Source organism: Heterocephalus glaber, unplaced genomic scaffold (assembly GCF_053883595.1).
Source record: "Heterocephalus glaber isolate CG9 unplaced genomic scaffold, H.glaber_assembly_v1.0 deba00000347, whole genome shotgun sequence".
Taxonomy (NCBI): Eukaryota; Metazoa; Chordata; class Mammalia; order Rodentia; family Bathyergidae; genus Heterocephalus; species Heterocephalus glaber.
The window spans coordinates 28732316-28750529 of record NW_028258143.1 but is presented as its reverse complement, the minus strand read 5'-3'; the positions used below and the strand labels follow the sequence as shown (position 1 = coordinate 28750529).

Genomic DNA, 18214 nt, shown 5'->3' with positions numbered 1-18214 from the left:
AGGAAAAAGTAAAAACACCTGAGATCTTGTTGTTTACCCAGACAAGTGCCATGGAGGGAGGGAGACAAATGAGTCCTGTGGAACCCTAATTGTTTGTGCCTGTGTCTGAGTGAATAAAGCTGAGGCACATTAGTCACCTGGGGCACTCTGCTGAAGGGAGATGAGCCCTCTGCTGCCCCACCCCCACCCCCATTTTAACCTGATTCTGACTCTTTACTTACATCCTCATTGCCCCTTGGTCAGGTTCGAGCTCAGAGACTGGTTCCTACAACGACTGTCTTCAGATTTGTATGTAAAGCTGTAAAATCTTATACTAATGTTATCTCATGTTGTCAGTGCCTACAAAGAAGTACTACTAGAATAAATATTTTGTAAAATAGAATATGTCCCTATGTTTGGAGTGTTAGCTAATTAGCTACTTCTCTGATGTGCTCGACACATTTTCACTGTCTTGAACACTGGTGGTCCATGCGTGACTGTCCCATCAGCTTGTACTATCAAATTGCTTATTTTGGTCTTTTTACTAATAAAATTAATAAGAAGTCTATAAATGGACCAATCTAGCTGGTGCTTGAATTTGAATACTTACTGCCCAAATATAAATTAACATTATTTATACCAATTAATTATTAAATTATTAAATTAGCAAATCTATTTTATTAAATGAAAAGAAATTTATTCCATTTAAAAACCATACGTAAAGGCAGCTGATTTTTTTGGAGTGTGCAGAATATCATAATGTTTGGCTTTTTTGCAGTAACAGTGGCACCCATGTTTTCAGAGTCATGCATGTGCCACCAGTGCTTCAAGCTGTCGGGATGATCAAATTCAAATCAGAGCTGCCCAGAATCAAGATAAAGAATTATGGCCCGTCCTGCACATGTTAAAGAAAAATTGTTTCTCCTCCAGAGTATTGATCTTAAAGATCATCTTTTACAGCAGAGCATGATGCCGCATACTTATAATCCCAGCACTCAGGGAGGCTGAGGCAGGAAGGTTACAAGTTGCAGATGTTGTCTCAAAAATATAATGTCTTTTACATGAACTATAAAATGAACAGATAACTTAGGAGTAATTTTTGTTTTGTTTTGCTTTAGTTGTTTTTGCAGTGCTGGGAATCAAACCTAGGTCTTAGCATATACTAAGCAAGTGGTCTGCCATTGAGCTATATCTTTGGCCTAAAACTGAGAATTTTAATTGCTATGTAGGTCTTTGTGTTTGTTGCCTCAAGGACTTTTGACCTATATTCTCATCCCTTTTCTTATTTTTATTTTTATTTTTATTTTGAGATAGGGTCTCACTAAATTTCTCAGGCTGTGCTGGAACATGTGATCCTCCTGTCTCAGCCCTCCCAGAGTGCTAGAATTATAGGTGTGCACCGTGACATTCAATCTGCTATATAGATCTTGAATTTATTTAATCAGAGTCTTCTCAAACTTTTATTTTGGATTAAATTCTTTTATTGGTACATTGTAGGTATACAACACAATTACATTTCTCATTGGGAATTGTACCTTTATATAATGCATCTTGGTTCTTATTTGTTCCCCAATTCCTAGCCCTCCCTTCATGCCCTCCACCCTTCCTATTTACAAAGACTTTATTTCCATTTTTTCCATTTCTCATCATTTTTTCCTTTCCCTTCTTTCCTTTCCCCTGTGCCTCCCACTACCCCTACCCCTTTGGACCTTTTCTTCCTATTTTACATTATTGATTATTCATTCTAATCATTGGTACATTTTAGGTATACAATACAAAGACATTCATCATTGGAAATTTGCACCTTTACATAGTCTCTCTTGGTTCTTGTTTTTCACCCTTGCTCAGCCCTCCCTTCAACCCCTCCAGCCCTCCTTATTTACAGAAATTTTGTTCCTATTTTTTCCATTTTCTCATATTAATCCCATTCCCTTCTATCCTTTCCCTTAGCCCTCCCACTTCCTTCCCCTTTGCCCCTTTTCTTCCTATTTCACATGACCTATTATACATTTAGTCCTTATTTACACTTTCAGTTTTGCACACCAGAGAACCTATTTGGTATTTACACATCTGTGTCCTATTTATTTCACTTAAGAGTATTGCCTCAATGTGCATCCACTTAGCTATAAATGTCTCTAACTTCTCATTTTTTATGGCTGAGTAGTACTCCATTTTAATAAAAAACCACAGTTTCTTTATCCAGTCTCCAGTTGATGGGCATTTGGGCTGTTTCCAAGTTTTAGCTATTACAAATTATGCTGCTAAGAACACGGGTGCACATATATCACTGTGGTATGATTCTTTTAATTCTTTGGGGAAGATCCCCAGCAGTGGAATAGCGGGGTCAAATGGGATTTCCAGTCCTAGTTCTTTGAGGTATCTCCATACTGATTTCCACAGTGCTTGCACCAGTCTACACTCCCACTAGCAGTGGAGCAGGGTTCCTCTTTCCCCACAGCCCCTCCAGCATTTATTATTGGTTGATTTCATGATAGCAGCCATTCTTTCTGGAGTGAAGTGGAATCTCAGTGTTGTTTTAACTTGCATCTCTCGAATGACCAGTGACATTGAACATTTTTTCATGTATTTATTTGCTATCTCTACTTCTTTGTCTGAGAAATGTCTGTTCATTTCAGATGCCCATTTTTGGATTGGGACTTTAAATTTGGGAGGTCTGATCTTTTTAAGTTCTTTATAGATTCCAGATAGTAGACCTTTGTCTGAGGAAGAGCAGGTGAAGATTTTTTCCCACATTGTGGATTGTCTCTTCACACTGCTGGTGGTTTCTCTTGCTGTGCAGAAGCTTTTGAATAAGAAGAGATCCCATTTGTTGATTGTTTGTGCTAGTTCACGGGCAACTGAGGTTTTGTTCATAAAATCTTTTCCTACACTGATGTCTTCAAGGGTTCTACCTAACCTCTGTTCCAACTGGTTCAGAGTTTCTATTTTAATATTTAGATCTTTAATCCATTTTGATTTTAGTTTAGTGCATGGTGAGAGATATAGGTCTAGTTTTAATCTTTGGCAAGTTGAAGCCCAATTTTTCCAGCACCATTTATTAAAGAGGCTATCTTTCCTCCAGTGAGGGTGTTTGGCTCCTTTGTCAAAGATGAGAAGGCTGAGTGTGTCTGGCGTTGTTTCTGCATCTTCTAATCTGTTCCACTGGTCCTCAAGTCTGTTTCTTTGCCAGTACCATGCTGTTTTTATCACAGTAGCTTTGTAGTATAGTTGCAGGTTGGGGATTGTGATACCCCCTGCCATGTCTCTGTTACCTAGAATTGCTTTTGCTATTCTGGGTCTCTTCTTGCTCCAAATGAATTTTTCGATTGTTTTCTCAAGGTCTATGAAGTATGCTGCTGGGATCTCAATTGGAATTGCATTAAATCTATACAGCAGTTTTGGAAGTATGGCCATTCTCACTATATTAATCCTTCCTACCCAGGAGCAGGGGATGTCTGTCCATTTTCTGATATCATCTTCAATCTCTCTTTTTCAGAGTGCCATAGTTTTCAGAGAAAATGTCTTTGATTTCTTTCGTTAGGATGATTCCTAGGTATTTCAGTTTTTTGGATGCTATTGTGAAAGGAATTATTTGCCCTATTTTCTCTCAGTTAATCTGTCATTGGTGTAGAGGAAAGCTATGGATTTTTGTGTGTTGACCTTGTAACCAGCTACTTGACTGAATTTGGTTATTAAGTCTAGAAGACTTTTGGTGGAGTTCTTGGGGTCTTCTATATAGAGTATCATGTCATCTGCAAATAATGACAATTTGACCTCTTCATTACCTATCTTTATTCTTTTTATTTCTTTCTCTTGTCTAATTGCCGTGGCTAATGTTTCCAGAACTATATTGAACAAGAGTGGTGATAGTGGGCATCCTTGTCTTGTTCCTGATTTTAGTGTGAAGGATTTCAGTTTCTGACCATTTAGTATGATATTGGCTGTTGGTTTTTCATAGATGGCTTCTATCAGTTTGAGGTAGAGACCATCTATTCCAATTTTTTGTAGGGTTTTTATCATAAATGCATGTTGGACTTTGTCAAATGCTTTTTCTGCATCTATGGAGATAATCATATGGTTTTTGTCCTTGGCTCTAGTGATCTAGTGTATTACATTAATTGATTTTCGTATATTGAACCATCCCTGCATCCCTGGGATGAATCCCACTTGATCAGGGTGTATGATCTTCTTGATGATCTTCTGCATTCTGTTTGCCAGTATCTTATTAAGGATTTTTGCATCTATGTTCATTAGTGAGATTGGCCTATAGTTGTCTTTTTCAGTTGGGTCTTTCTCTGCTTTGGGGATCAAGGTGATGCTTGCTTCCAGGAATGAATTCAGGAGTATTGCTTCCCTTTCAATTTCATTGAAGAGTTGAAACAGTAGTGGCAGCAGTTCCTCTCTAAATGTCTCGTAGAATTCAGCAGTGAAGCCATCAGGGCCCAGGCTTTTCTTAGTTGATAAGCTTTTAATTATGTTTTCAATTTCATTGGTTGATATTGGGTTGTTCAGAATTTTTAGGTCTTCTTCATTCAACTTTGGTAATTCATATGTATCTAGGAATCTGTCCATTTCTTCTATGTTGTCCCTCTTATTGGTGTATAGGTTCTGGAAGTAGGTATTGATGATCATCTGGATTTCTGCTGGGTTTGTTGTAGTTTCACCCTTTTCATTCCTAATTGCATGGATTTGGGCCTTTTCTTTCCTTTTTCTGATAAGGTTGGCTAAAGGTTTATCAATTTTGTTGATTCTTTCAAAGAACCAACTCTTGGCTTCATTGATTTTTTGTATCTTTCTGTTAGTCTCCATTGCATTGATTTCTCCTCTGATCTTTATAATTTCCTCCCTTGTATGAGCTTTGGGGTTGTCCTGCTCTTCTTTTTCTAGAAGCTTGAGGTGCAGGATCAGGTTGTTTAATGGAGCTCCTTCTGTTTTCCTAGTATGTGTATTCACTGCTATGAATTTCCCTCGTAAGACTGCTTTCTTTGTGTCCCATAGATTCTGATATGTTGTATTGTCATTGTCATTTAATTGAAGGAACTGTCTGATTTCTTCTTTAATTTCCTCTGTGACCCATTGGTTATTCAGCAGTGTGTTGTTCAATTTCCACATTTTTTATGAAATTTTTTGAGTTTCTTTTGCTATGGATCTCCAATTTCATCGCACTATGGTCTGATAATATACAGGGGATAACTTCAATTCCTTTGCACTTACTTAAACATGTTCTATGTGTGAGTATGTGGTCTATTTTTGAGAATGACCCATGTGCAGCTGAGAAGAATGTGTATTCTGATTTTGTGGAGTGGAAGACTCTGTAAACATCTGTTAAGTGCATTTGTTCAAGAGTTCGATTGAGTTCTAGTATTTCATTACTTATTTTTAGTCTAGTTGGTTTATCTATTTATGACAGTGGGGTGTTGAGGTCCCCCACTACAATTGTATTAGTGCATATATGGCTTTTCATGTCCATTAGTATTTGTTTTATATAGTTGGGTGCACTAGTGTTTGGTGCATAGATATTTATGATTGTCATCTCTCCCTCTTGGATTCTTCCCTTTACAAGGATGTAGTGTCCTTCTTCATCTCTCTTAATTAGTGTTGGCTTGAAACCTACTTGATCTGCAAAGAGGATAGCTACTCCTGCTTTTTTTCAGGTTCCTGTCACATGCAGTATTGTTTTCCACCCTTTAACTTTCAGTCTATGAGTTTCCTTTTGAATTAACTGTGTTTCTTGTATGCAGCATATTGTTGGAGTTTGCTTCTTGACCCATTCTGCTAGTCTATTTCTTTTGATTGGTGAATTGAGACCATTAACGTTGATGGTTATAACTGAAACGTATTGACTTGTCATTGCCATGCCTTTTTCTTTTTGTTGGGGTCTCCCCCTTTACATTTAATTTCTTGTTGTGCCAGATGGGTTCATTCTGCTTTGCTTCCTGGGGTTGTGATCCTCAATGTCTGTTCCTAGGCTATTGTGTAAAATTCTTTGGAGTGCTGGTTTGTTATTCACGAAGTTCCTAAGGTGCTCTTTGTCATGAAAGTATCTTATTTCTCCATCAATTTTGAAAGATAGTTTTGCCGGGTCCATCAATCTGGGTTGGAGGCTGTTTTCTTTTAGGGCTTGGAATATGTCACTCGAAGCTCTTCTTGCCTTGATGGTTTGTGTTGAGAAGTCTGCTGTGATTCTGATGGGCTTTCCTTTGTATGCGATTTGCTTCTTTTGTCTGACTGCTTGGAGAACTTTGTTCTTCTGTTGTGTTTCTGGAATCTTAACAATTATATGCCTATGTGTAGATTTTTTTTGATCAAGGCTATTTGGAGTCCTATATGCCTCACTTATCTGTATGTCAAGCTCTTTTCCCCTGCTTGGGAAGTTTTCTGCCATTATTTTTGTGAAGAGATTTTTTATGTCATCTGCATTCTCTCCTGTTTCTTCGTTGAGCCCAATCAGTCTTATGTTATTCTTTTTTGCATCATCTAGCAGCTGGTGGATTGATTTCTCATGTTCCCTTATAATTTTGAAGCAATTTTTCTTTTCCTGATCACTAATTGCAATCTTATCTTCTATATCTGAAATTCTGTCCTCACACTGGCTCATTCTGCTGTGTAGACTTTCAATGGAGTTTTTTTATGTCCTGGAAATCTCTTTGCATCTGTTTTATGGATTCCATTTGTTTCTTATGTTGGGATTCCATCATGTTCCTGAGCTCCTCTCTAGATTTATTAATCATGTCTTGCACTAAGGGCACAATTTCTTCTGTTATCTTAGAAATTATTTCTGATTTTATTTTTTCCAGATCCCCTTTCGTTGCCAGTTCAGTGGGTCCAGGTGGTTGAGTATCAGAGTGTTCCATCTCATTTCCCTTTGGGGTTGCTGTAGGTGATCTGGAAGTCTGGTTTTGAGACTTATTTATGTGTTTTCTCATTTCGACTGGGGTGGGGGGCTGTTAGCGCCTGCATGGATTACCTCCTCTGAGCTGGGTGAGGTGGGACAGGGGCCGGGAGCAGCGGTACGGATGGTGACCCAAAAGCCCTTTCCTGTGGGCTGGGAGCAGCAGGAGTGATGGTGGCCGGGAAACCCCTTCCTCTGGTCCAGGAGCAGCGGGACAGAAGGTGGCCCAAAAGCCCTTTCCTCTGGGCTGGGAGCAGCGGGAGGGATGGTGGCCGGGAAGCCCCTTCCTCTGGACCAGGAGCAGTGGGACGGTGGCTCAGAAGCCCCTCCCTCTGGGCCTGGAGCGGTGGGAGGGATGGTGGTCCGGAAGCCCCTTCCTCTGTGCCAGGAGCAGCGGGACAGAAGGTGGCCCAAAAGCCCTTTCCTCTGGGCTGGGAGCAGCGGGAGGGATGGTGACCCGGAAGCCCCTTCCTCTGGACGGGGAACAGTGGGTCTCAGTACCTTTGCCTGGTGGTCTGGTGTCCTCTGCGCCTTGGTAATGTGGAATCAGGTGGCTGCCTGTCTGCAGTGGGGCGATTCGGTGTCTTCCGCGTGACTCAGGACCTCGGTAGGGCGTGCACAGACCTGCCTGTCTGCAGCAGGCTGATTCGGCTTCTTCCGCGTGACTCTCAAACTCTTACTTAAGGACTGTGATAGAGGTGCAATTTGCCCATAATATCCCAGTTGGAAGGATGGTACACCTGCATCTATGATAGTACCTAAGATACTTTTGTTTTTGGTTTTTTAGTTTTTTTTTTTTTTTTTGTACTGGGGATTGAACTGAGGACCTTGCACTTGTGAGGCAGATGGCAGCATACTGAGCTAAATCCCTGGCTCCCTAAGAAACTTGTTTGGCATTGACTACTATGAAATTGCTGTTTTTATAGGTCAAAAACTATCAATGCAAGTAGTTTGTGATTATGGTTGCTGGTATTTTGATGCTAACTTTATGTAATTAAAATACATGTTGGATGAGTGTCTTCCTAAAGATAGACTGGAGGATAGCACTGTTCTTAGAATGAAGGGGAGTCGTGTTTCCAGAAACTGCATTAGGCCCTCTTGTAAGGGTACTTTAGAACACGCTATCAAGCCAGCATGTTGGTCTTCATTTTATTAGACTTTTAGTTCTCTCATTTTTAAAATAGAGATTTAAAATAGAGATTATAATCATAAGAATTATGTAAGTAAAAAATGTAGAGATATTTTGCTAGATACTCTGTGTACTTTGTCTGTCTTATTAGTAACTGATATAGAACAAAGAAAAAATAAGTATATCATTCTGTCAGTCTATCAGAATAGATTTCCTAACCTTTCCCACTGTGCTGTCTGCTTTAAAGCATTTGCTGTCCTTCTTCTTTTTTTTTTTTTCAAAGCTAGGGATTAAACTCAAGGGCATGCTAGGTATTCTCTATCACTGAACTACATCTCTTTCCCCAGATCTCTTTATCCCTTTTTTTCCCCTAGGTACTGGGGATTGAACCCAGGGACTTTGCACTGTTTTATGTGACATTTTATCAGCATTTCTTCTCTTTCATTTTCTTCATTGTTCTTTTCTGCCACCTCTCTTTCCTTCAGCAGTGGTGTTGGCAGATGGAGCCACGATCATAGCCAATCCTATCAGCAACCCATTCAGTGCTGCTCCCGCAGCAACCACGGTGGTGCAGACCCACAGCCAGAGTGCTAGCACCAATGCTCCCGCCCAGGGCTCATCCCCCCCGGTCAAGCATCCTCCAGAAGAAACCTGCCACAGATGGGTAAGTAGATCTGGAGGTGCTAAGTGATGCCTCTAATTCTGGATGTAACTGGCATAAACAGTAGGCTCTCATAGCCAATGCAGGAAACAACCTAAGCTTTCATCTCTGTGACATTTTAAAATTTCCTCCAAAACATCCTGACTTGAGGATTATTTGGGAGACTCTCACCCAGCTCAGACTGTAAGAAATTAGGAATCTTCAAGTCAGTGGGGTTTTCAGTTTCTAAGTGTCTTGTGCTGCTGTTGGAGATCTCGCTGGTTCTCGAAGTTTAATCACACAGCTGTAGCATAAAGTGTTGCTAAGGACAAGTCGTTTTCAAAGAGTATTGAGGCTGCTTGTAGTTGATGGTGTTTTGTGTTGTTATGGAAGTTTCTCCATTGATGGGTCATAGGAAGGTGTGTGCTGTGCTATTACATATTCTGGTGGTGGGAGGTGAGCAGCACATTTCAGAGAAGGGAGTTTCTGTGGCTCTGCTGAGCTGATAACATCAGCATTGGAAGATTAACCACTGAACAGTTCACCCTGAGCTCACTGGGCAGTGTGTTTGTTTATGTCCTGACTGTCCCCAGCTTCACTCAGGCAGGTGTCCTTTCAACCAGTCCATTCTTATTTGCATGAGATAGACTAGTACATTTATTTGTTTTATATCCACTATTTTGTGCATACTTTTTTATTTAGAACGTTGTATACATCTTTGATGTTTGTTTCTAGTGAACTCTAATAAATTCTGGTTATTTTACTGATTTGTGTTTATTTGTGAAAAAAACCCCTATAATTTTGTGCTATAATCTATTATAAAAACTTATAAGTACATTAGATGTAGTTTGTTCTTGTTTGTTGTTTTTTTTCTTTTTTTTTTTTTTGGTTCCAGGGATCAAACTTGGGATCTTCTGCTTGCGAGGCAGGTGGCAGAACCACTGAGCTAAATCCCTGGCCCTAGATATAGTTTTTATACTTCTCCAGAACTTAGTGATATTCTTATATAATACAAAACAGACACTGAGGCTGAATAGGAAGGAAGTCCCAAAAGATCTGCAAAAGAAAAAACTGAAAAGGGGAGAAATGTTGACATTTCAGAGAGGAAGTCTGTGTTATGAAATGGAAAGACAAAAAAGACATCTTCTTATTGTCAACTATTCATAATATAGAAATGATAGAACTTGAAAGAAGTGAAACTAAACAAATTCCAATAGTGGTTGATGAGTATAAAAATTCTATGGGTGGTGTTGACAGAGTTGACCAACATCTAACAAGCTATCTATCCTGTAATCAAAAGTGAGGAAAAACTATTACTATAAAATAGTTATGCACCTTCTGGACCAAACAATATGGAACTTGTTTATTATTTATTCAAAACAAGGGGGTTCATTTACAGTTTAGATTAGGTCTGATAGACCAAATAATTGAAAAATACGGGATAGCAAAATACCAACCAGGATGTCCTTCATCAACATCTTCACCATTACATTTAGTGGATAGACATTTTATTGAAATTATACCACCCACAGAAAAAAATGAAAGGCCAACATGACAGTATAAAGTGTGTTCAAAGAAAGACACTAGGGCTGGGGATTTAGCTCAGGGGTGCCACCGCCTGCCTCCCAAGCACAAGGTCCTGAGTTTGATCCCTGTATCAAAAAAAAAAAAGACAAGGCAAAAAGAATTCTGAAAGAGACTAGATATTACTGTCCAGATTGTAACATTGCATTGAGTGTTGAATGTTGTAAAATGTTATTGAAATCAGAAAGATTATTGAATAAATTCAATAAAAGTATTGTTTTTATATTTTATATTATCTTATAAAAATAAGCAATTGTTGGTCATCCTGTATTTAAATAATTGATCTGGCAAGTGGCCAAAGCATAGCAAACTTGCTGGAAGTAGGGTTTTCAGATGTGCAGAGCTTTGCATGGACCAGAGTTCCTGACTTTAGTGATTATGAGTACTTTTTAAAGTTTTTTTTGGCATAAGTCAGCTTATGGTGAAGTAACCCGGTCAGTAAAAATACAGAGAGGGGGCCGGGGATTTAGCTCAGTGGTTTTGCCACCTGCCTTGCAAGCAGAAGATCCCAAGTTTGATCCCTGGAACCAAAAAAAAAAAAATACAGAGAGAGTTTATAGTTAAGATGGCAGATTGAGGTGCCCCTGTCTCTTCAGTATACATACTCTTATTTTTTTCTTTCTGAGTGTGTAACTTTTTGTTTGTGTGGTACTGGGGATTGAATCCAGGACCTTTACCTTCCTTTTTTTAAAAAAAAATTGAGACAGTGGTTTATCTCACTAAGTCCCTAAATTGCCCAGGCTAGCTACATTCAAATTTATGACCCTTCTGACTCAGCCTCACAGAGTGTTGGGATTATAAACTTCATCACACCCAGATGAATGTGTACTTCTTTTTTGGTACCAGGGATCGAACTCAGGACCTTGCGCTTTTGAGGCAGGCACCCAAACCACTGAGCTAAATCCCTGGCTGAATGTGTACTTCTTTAACTTTGCCTAATAAATCTTTTCTATGCCACTTAAAAAGTAAAAGATAGATTGATTGAGCACTTCCAAATTCCTCTCTGTCTTAAACCCCTACTGTACTTACGTGTTTTAAAAAGATTATAGGTGCAAGAGGAGAGGTGACTATAGCAACAAAACTGGGAAGTTGAAAAGCAGCTAGGCAAATACAGTAGTCACAGCCTTGCCTGTGAGAAAGTTGAGTGTTAAGCTTACATTGGGGTAAGTTAAGGATCATCTTTAAACTGCAGGATCTTCAGGAGGACCAAGGACAGGAAGAGGTAGGGGTAAAGGAAGAGGCCCACTTTTCAAAGGAGGGTAGGCTAAACTCTGTTGAGAAGCAGTTAGAGCCCAGAGTATGATAGCAGAAATTTAAAACGTGATAGGTTGAAAGATAAGAAATATGAAAAGTGGAGCAAAAAGGCAGAGAAAATAGGAAAGAAAAGACACACACACACAAAAAATCCAGTTGAGGAGATCTAGTCTCTGTATAATGAGGTTTCTACAGAGAGATCAGAGAAATGGAGAACAATTTACAGAGTAATTCACAGAAAATTATGAGAACTAAAGGGTATGTGTTTTCTGATTTAAAGAAATGCTTAGCACAGTACATGCAGGGGATACAATAAACCCATGCCAATATTTTGAAGTTCCACAGCACTGGAGACAAGAGATCAGCCCCTTTCCTATTTTTTGTCACCTCCTCAGGATTCTTTTGCTGTTCTCTCTAATATACATTTCAGTATCTGAATGTCCTCTGCTCTTATCTCTCCCTCTCTCTTTTTTTTTGTGAGACAGGTTCTCACTATGTAGTTCAGGCTGGCCTTGGCTTTGAACTCACTATGTACCCAGGTTGGCCTCAAACTTACAGTGAGTGATCTTCCTGCCTCAGCCTCCCAAGTGCTAAGATTACAGGCTTGTGCTACCACACCCAGCCCTCTTCCTTAGCCATGCCTTCTTGCTTTATCTGGCTGTTCCTCAGGGACCCTACTTAACCCTGCAGTTCTCCAAAGCGGTAGCTATAAATCTTCTGTCCCTTAGTTTGGGTCTGGTAGGGATCCTTGTCATGTCTTACTACAATTTGCAGCCATTTCTCCTCAAAAGCATTTAATCTGTATTTAGATTTCATCACATACGTGGTGGAAAAAGTGCTTTCCCATAGCCAAGTTATTCCAGGCTCAGTGAAATGTTCTCCAGTAACTGAAATTGAGTATCTGATTTTAAGTTCAGATGAACACTATAGGCCTGGGAGTATAGAGTGGTAGAGTGCTTGCCTAGCATGTGCGAGGCTCCCAGGTTTCAGATCCCAACACCATAAAAAAAATTAAAATAAAAATAAATAACATTACAAATGTTGTTCCTCAGTTATACTGGCTACACTAAGTGCTCAGTAGGTCCACATGGTTCCCTCTTGGACAAGGCCAATCTAGAGGCTTGACAAGGTTCAAGTTTGATTTTGCTGGATGTTTGTGCCTGAAGAAGTAGCACATAATGTCTGGTTGTCATTTGGGATGATGGCTTGCCTGTCTTTACTGTTACCTAAAACTGTCAGACCCCCTTGGGTACTTAAGCGCCATCCCACCACACACACATGCACGCACGCACGCATGGACACACACAGCCTCCCTGAGCTTTGTGTGCAGGCGGAAGTAGCTTCATTAGAACACACCCTGCAAGCCTCCTCTGGCCTCTTTCTGTCTCTGTGTCCCGTATCCCACTCTGTCTCCCCACCTCCCTTCTAGCAGTTCTCCAGCTCCCGCCAGACCACCAGGAGCCTTCCATCCGTGGAGGCTCCTGCCCTTTCAGGATGCTTCACTATCTTCCACAGTCCCTCTCTGCTCTTCCTGAACAAAGTGTGCTATCACTTGCCTCAACTTCCTTGGCCTCCTCTTCACTTTGTCAGCTCCAATGCTGGACCTCAAACCCACTGGGATGTTGTAGTGGGCCCACAAGAGTATGTTTTCCTGCACCATCCTCTTAGGACAGCTATTCTGTTTCTCCTCTCAGAGCCTCCAGGCCTTGCCCACCTTCACTGTTAGCTAATGGACTTGATTCTTACTTTGTTGAGAAAATGGAAGTGATCAAAGGGGAGCTCCCACAGACTGCAGCTCTCACTTCTTCCCTGCCAGCACTGTTGCCTTGTGCTGCTCTAGAGAGAGCTCTCTGGGCTCCCCTTCAGAGTGCCTGAGTAATGCTCTAGAGTCATGGTGGCAAACCTGTGGCACAAGTGCTTCAACGGGCATACAGAGCCCTCTCTGCAGTGACATCACAAGTTGTATGAGTTGTTTTTTTCTAAACTAAAACTTCAGTATTCAGGTTTAATTGCAGTGTTGGCACTTTGTGATAAATAAGTAGGTCTGGGTTCGCAGTTTAGGCACTCGTCTCTAAATAAAAGGTTTACCATCACTGCTGTAGAGGGAGCTCTTCACTCTTCCTACAGCATCTGGTTTTGTTGTTTTTCTAGAGGATCATTCACTTATATTCAACCTCTGTGCTATCCTTTCCACTCCCAGGCCTGGAGATCAAGCCCAGAGAGTCAGACATTCTAAGCAAGTGTTCTGCCACTGAGCACCTCCACCCCAATCTGGACATGTCATTTCTTCTGTCTTAAAAATATCCTATTGATCCTGTGTTGCTCCATCATCTATTCCCCACCAGCCCCATTTTTAACTCCTCTTAGCAAAGAAAATAAAGTTGATGATATTTGCTCTCTCCAGTTCTTCTGCTAGTATTTGTTTCAGTATTTTCATGGAAGTATATAGGAAGTGGCCAGATAATACATAAACACCCTGATGATCTGGCAGTGTCTGACTGCTGTGGCATTTAGCTGGCACCTTTTCTCAGAAGTAACTAACAGTCTTTTTAAGTTCTGACCCCATAAATAGAATCATGTACAGTATTACGTATTTTTCATGTAATCTGAAGTCTTTCACTCGGTTTTGTGTAGTATGTCCACTTTTTGAAACAGGTTCTCACTATGTAGCCCAGGCTGGCCTCCTGAGTGCTGGGATTATAGGTGTGTGTCACCATGCCCAACTTCAGTGCATGTAATTGTAATTTTTCTCTTGATGTATAAAATACCATTGTATAACAGTACCATAGTTTATCCACAGATATCTGGGTTGTTTTCACGTTTTTGTGTATAATGCTGTCGTGAACATTTTTGTACAAGAGTTCTGATTCATGTTTATTTTGTTTTTGCTTTTGTTTTTGTTTTGGATCAAACTCAGGATTGTGAGGAAGAGTTCTGATTCATACACAAATGTATTTGCGTTACCTCCTGAGGAGAGTTGGTTAGGCTGTGGATGTGCTGATGTTCGTCTCTAGTAGATAGTGCAGGTGGCCTTTCCGAGTGATTACATTCATTGACACTATCCAACATCACTTCTTCATCCTCACCAATCTGGTTATTTGAGTGTGTTTATTTCAGAGTTTATAGTCATGTATCTTTGGGCTTTCACACTGAGCTGCATTCCCAGCCCTTTTTTATTTTAATTTTGAAACAGGGTCTCAAAAACCCACACTGAGATTGAACTTGCAATCCTCCTGCTTCAGTCTTCCAGAGTACTGGGATTACACACCTGCACCACTGCTCACAGCTTTGTAAACTTATTGTTGTTGTTTTGGTATTATTTTATTGCTGATGGAAGGAGGGTTGGTCTTATGAAAAGTTAAACATAATAAACTTTGAATGTATGAATACATATCCATCCCTCAGCATTAGTTATCAGCTTAGCAATTCATGGCCAGTTTTGTTTATGCATGTGCCTAATCGCCACCTTCTCCTGTATTATTTGGAAGTAAGTCGCGAACATCATTTTATTTGTATATATCTCACCAGGCATCTATTGAGAGATACATACTTATTTTAAAAAAATCCTTAATAAGCCATTTGTAGTAGTACATGCTGGTAATCCCAGGTACTCAGGAAGCTGAGGCTGGAGGATCACAAGTTTGAGCCCAGCCTGGGCAACTTAGCAAGACTTTATCTCAGATAAAAAATAAAAAGGGTTGGGGATATAGCTCAGAGGTAGAAAGCCCCTGGGTTTGATCCTCAGTACCACTGTCAACAAGAAGAAAAACATGAATATCCAGTCAGTATATAAATTTACAGTGGTCGCAGTTGTCACAAGTTTTGTTCTTTCTCTATTATTTAATCAAATCCAGTTTTTTCTTGGTGAATTTACTTGAAGTTTTTAGGTAATCTTTTATTTTTATTTATTTATTTATTTTTTTAATTTTTGTTTTCTGATGAAGCTGAGTGTGCAGAACTTGTTAGGCAGATGCTCTGCCACACCCAGAGCCCTGAATCAGTTCGTACTTTCATGATGTGCCTACAACGTGATTAGTTTGTGTGACCCTTAAGACTATTTTAGTATACAGGCTTTTTCTTGCAATTTATTTATTATAGAAACTTGGTTTCCTTAACCCTACCTCTGGATTTTCTCAGCAGCCTTCACCACTGTATAAATTTCCTAGTGCTGCTATAACAAATTACCATAAATTTTTTGGCTTAAAACAACAGAAATTTATTAATTACAGTTCCTTTTGGGTTTTTTGAGACACAGTGTTGCTGTGTGACTCAGGCTGGCCTTGAACCCTGTGCAGTCCTCCTGCCCCAGCCTCCGGAGTGCTGAGATTATAGATGTGTGCCACCACGCCTGGCCAAATTACAGTTCTGGTAGCTAGAAGCCTGAAATCAAGGTGTTGCAGGGTTGGCTTCTCCTAACAACTTAAGGAAAAACTGTCCATATCTTTTCTGTAGCTTCTAGTGGCTGTTAGCAGTCCCTCACATTCCTGGGCTAGCAACATTGCACTGCAACCTCTGCCCCTACATTCACATGACCTTCCTACCATTCACTTTATTTGAGAAATACCCTAATTCCAGAGTGATCGTCTCTCTTTTTTTTTTCATTGTATCTTAAAATTCTTCACATAATTGTGCTTACAAAAGCACTGTTTTCAAGTAAGGTCACATTCACAGGAGCTAGGGATAGGTTTACAGGGTACTCACAGGGAATTCATTTCAGCTGACTCTACTCCAGTGTGGTTTCTCTTGTTCTCTTATCCTTTGCATTCTTTGTAAATTGTTACCTGAATCTAAACAATGGGTTAGATACACTTTACTTTTTGGTTTTGCTTCTGTGGGAAGACTACTTAGTTGGGTGATTTAGTCTTTTATCGGGGGACATAGCATCTCTGTGACCATTTCTGAAGTGTTAGCACCCTAATGTAGGCACTAGAAAGTGGCATATTCTGGTCTTGCCATTTTCTCAAACCATTCTCACCTGGCATTTGTTCTGCACACTGTATTCAGACTACACATATCAAGATCACTGGCGCTGTCCACATTGCTAAACCCAGTGGTAAATCTCAGTCAGTGCCTTATGTGACTTCTGCTGCATGACACAGTTGATCAGTAATTCTTTGATAATTTTTTTCCACTTGGCTTCTAAGAACTTGCTTTTGGTTTATGGCAACACTTAGACATAATAACTGTCAGAAGTTGGTACAAGTTATAATTATAACATTTGGTAGAAAAGAGGTGTGGCATGCTAGAAGCACCAGCTAAAAGACTTACAGTGATTTCTTCCTGAAGAGAGATAGCAGAAAGCCAGTAGGAAAGGCAAAGGGACCTGAGCTTGTTACATTTTGTTAAAAGCCTTTTTGGGCTGGGGATTTAGCTCAGTGGTTCTGCTGCCTGCCTCAAAAGTGCAAGGTCCTGAGTTTGATATCCCCTACCCCCCAAAAAGCCTTTTGGTATTATTTGGCTCATTCAATAATGTCCTCTGTTATTTGATATAATAAAAATTTATTTACAAAGTACCTTGTCAATATATTGCTTTTATTTTGCCATAGGTTTGCCTGGCAAATGTGTTTCTCATACCCTTGGGCTGCTATTTTCTGGGTTTGTCTCTTTTAGAATGGCAGTTTGGAAAACCCTCATTCCTCCTCAGCCTCCTGAAGTGGCTAGTCCTCGAATGGAGAGCTCTATTCGGAGTATGTCCGGGTCACCTGGGCCTGCAGGGTGAGCACCTAAGTGTTTTTAACCAGTCTTACTTTATGTTACACATTTTGGAGGAAAGTCTAGTGCCCAATTTCACGTAATTTTTCTGGGTGCGCCTTTTTATATGCCTTTTCTGACTTTATGACCTGAAAACATTTCTCCACCTCTCTGATTTCCATTTGCATCATTTATAAAGTGAGTGTATTTACATTTTGTTTTCTCTTTTCTTTTCTTTTCTTTTTTTTTGTAATGTTTTTGAGATAGAATCTTGCTGTGTAGTTTAGGCTGACCTCAAGCTCATGGCAATCCTCCTGCCTCAGCCTCCTGAGTGCTGGGATTAAAAGTGAGTGTATTTAACAACACCTGCCTCATAGAATTCTTGTGTATTTAAACAAGTTGATGCGCTTAATGTAGATCCTCCCTGAAACTCATACTCAGTCGTTACTGCTGTCAAAAATGGCATCATAACAACGGGTAATACATGGTTTTTCTTTATTCATAATTTAATTCCAAAAGTAATGTTATTTTGGAAAAATAATCAGATGATATAAAAATACAGTATGAAAAGGTGGATATAGGGGCCGGGGATTTAGCTCAGTGGTTCTGCCACCTGCATCGCAAGTGGAAGGACCTGAGTTCGATCACAGTACCAAAAAAACAAAAACAAAAACAAAACAAAACTCTGGTGGGCCGGGGATTTAGCTCAGTGGTTCTGCTGCCTGCCTTGCAAGCACAAGGTCCCAAGTTCGATCCCCGGGACCAAAAAAAAAAGAAAAAGAAAAGGTGGTTATGTTAGTGTATGCCTCTACACCCATTTATTACTGAATCTGAGGTGGGATCGGTTGAGCCCAGGACTTTGAGACCAGTCTAGCAACATAATAGGACTGCCACTGAGCTAAATCCCAGGTCCTATATGAATTTATAATTTTAGGCTTACAATGGCCACACACACAGTCGGGTCTGGAAGAGTGCAAAAGGGCTGTTTGAGCACTGGAGTTCCAAAAGATCCAGTAGGAATTCAAAAGCCTAGAGCTCAGTATAG

At 40.1% G+C, this 18214-nt stretch overlaps 1 protein-coding gene across 1 annotated transcript in view; it reads left to right on the top strand.

Moving 5' to 3' along the window:
* Positions 1 to 215: 215 nt before the first annotated feature.
* The window catches only part of LOC110343887 (histone deacetylase complex subunit SAP130-like), a gene marked incomplete at its 5' end in the record, with an annotated part of 53641 nt that continues 35642 nt past the window's right edge, over positions 216 to 18214 (top strand). The window contains 3 exon segments of the mRNA XM_087198316.1: positions 216 to 288; positions 8489 to 8622; positions 8624 to 8664. Of these exon segments, the coding sequence (XP_087054442.1) occupies positions 216 to 288; positions 8489 to 8622; positions 8624 to 8664 (248 nt within the window).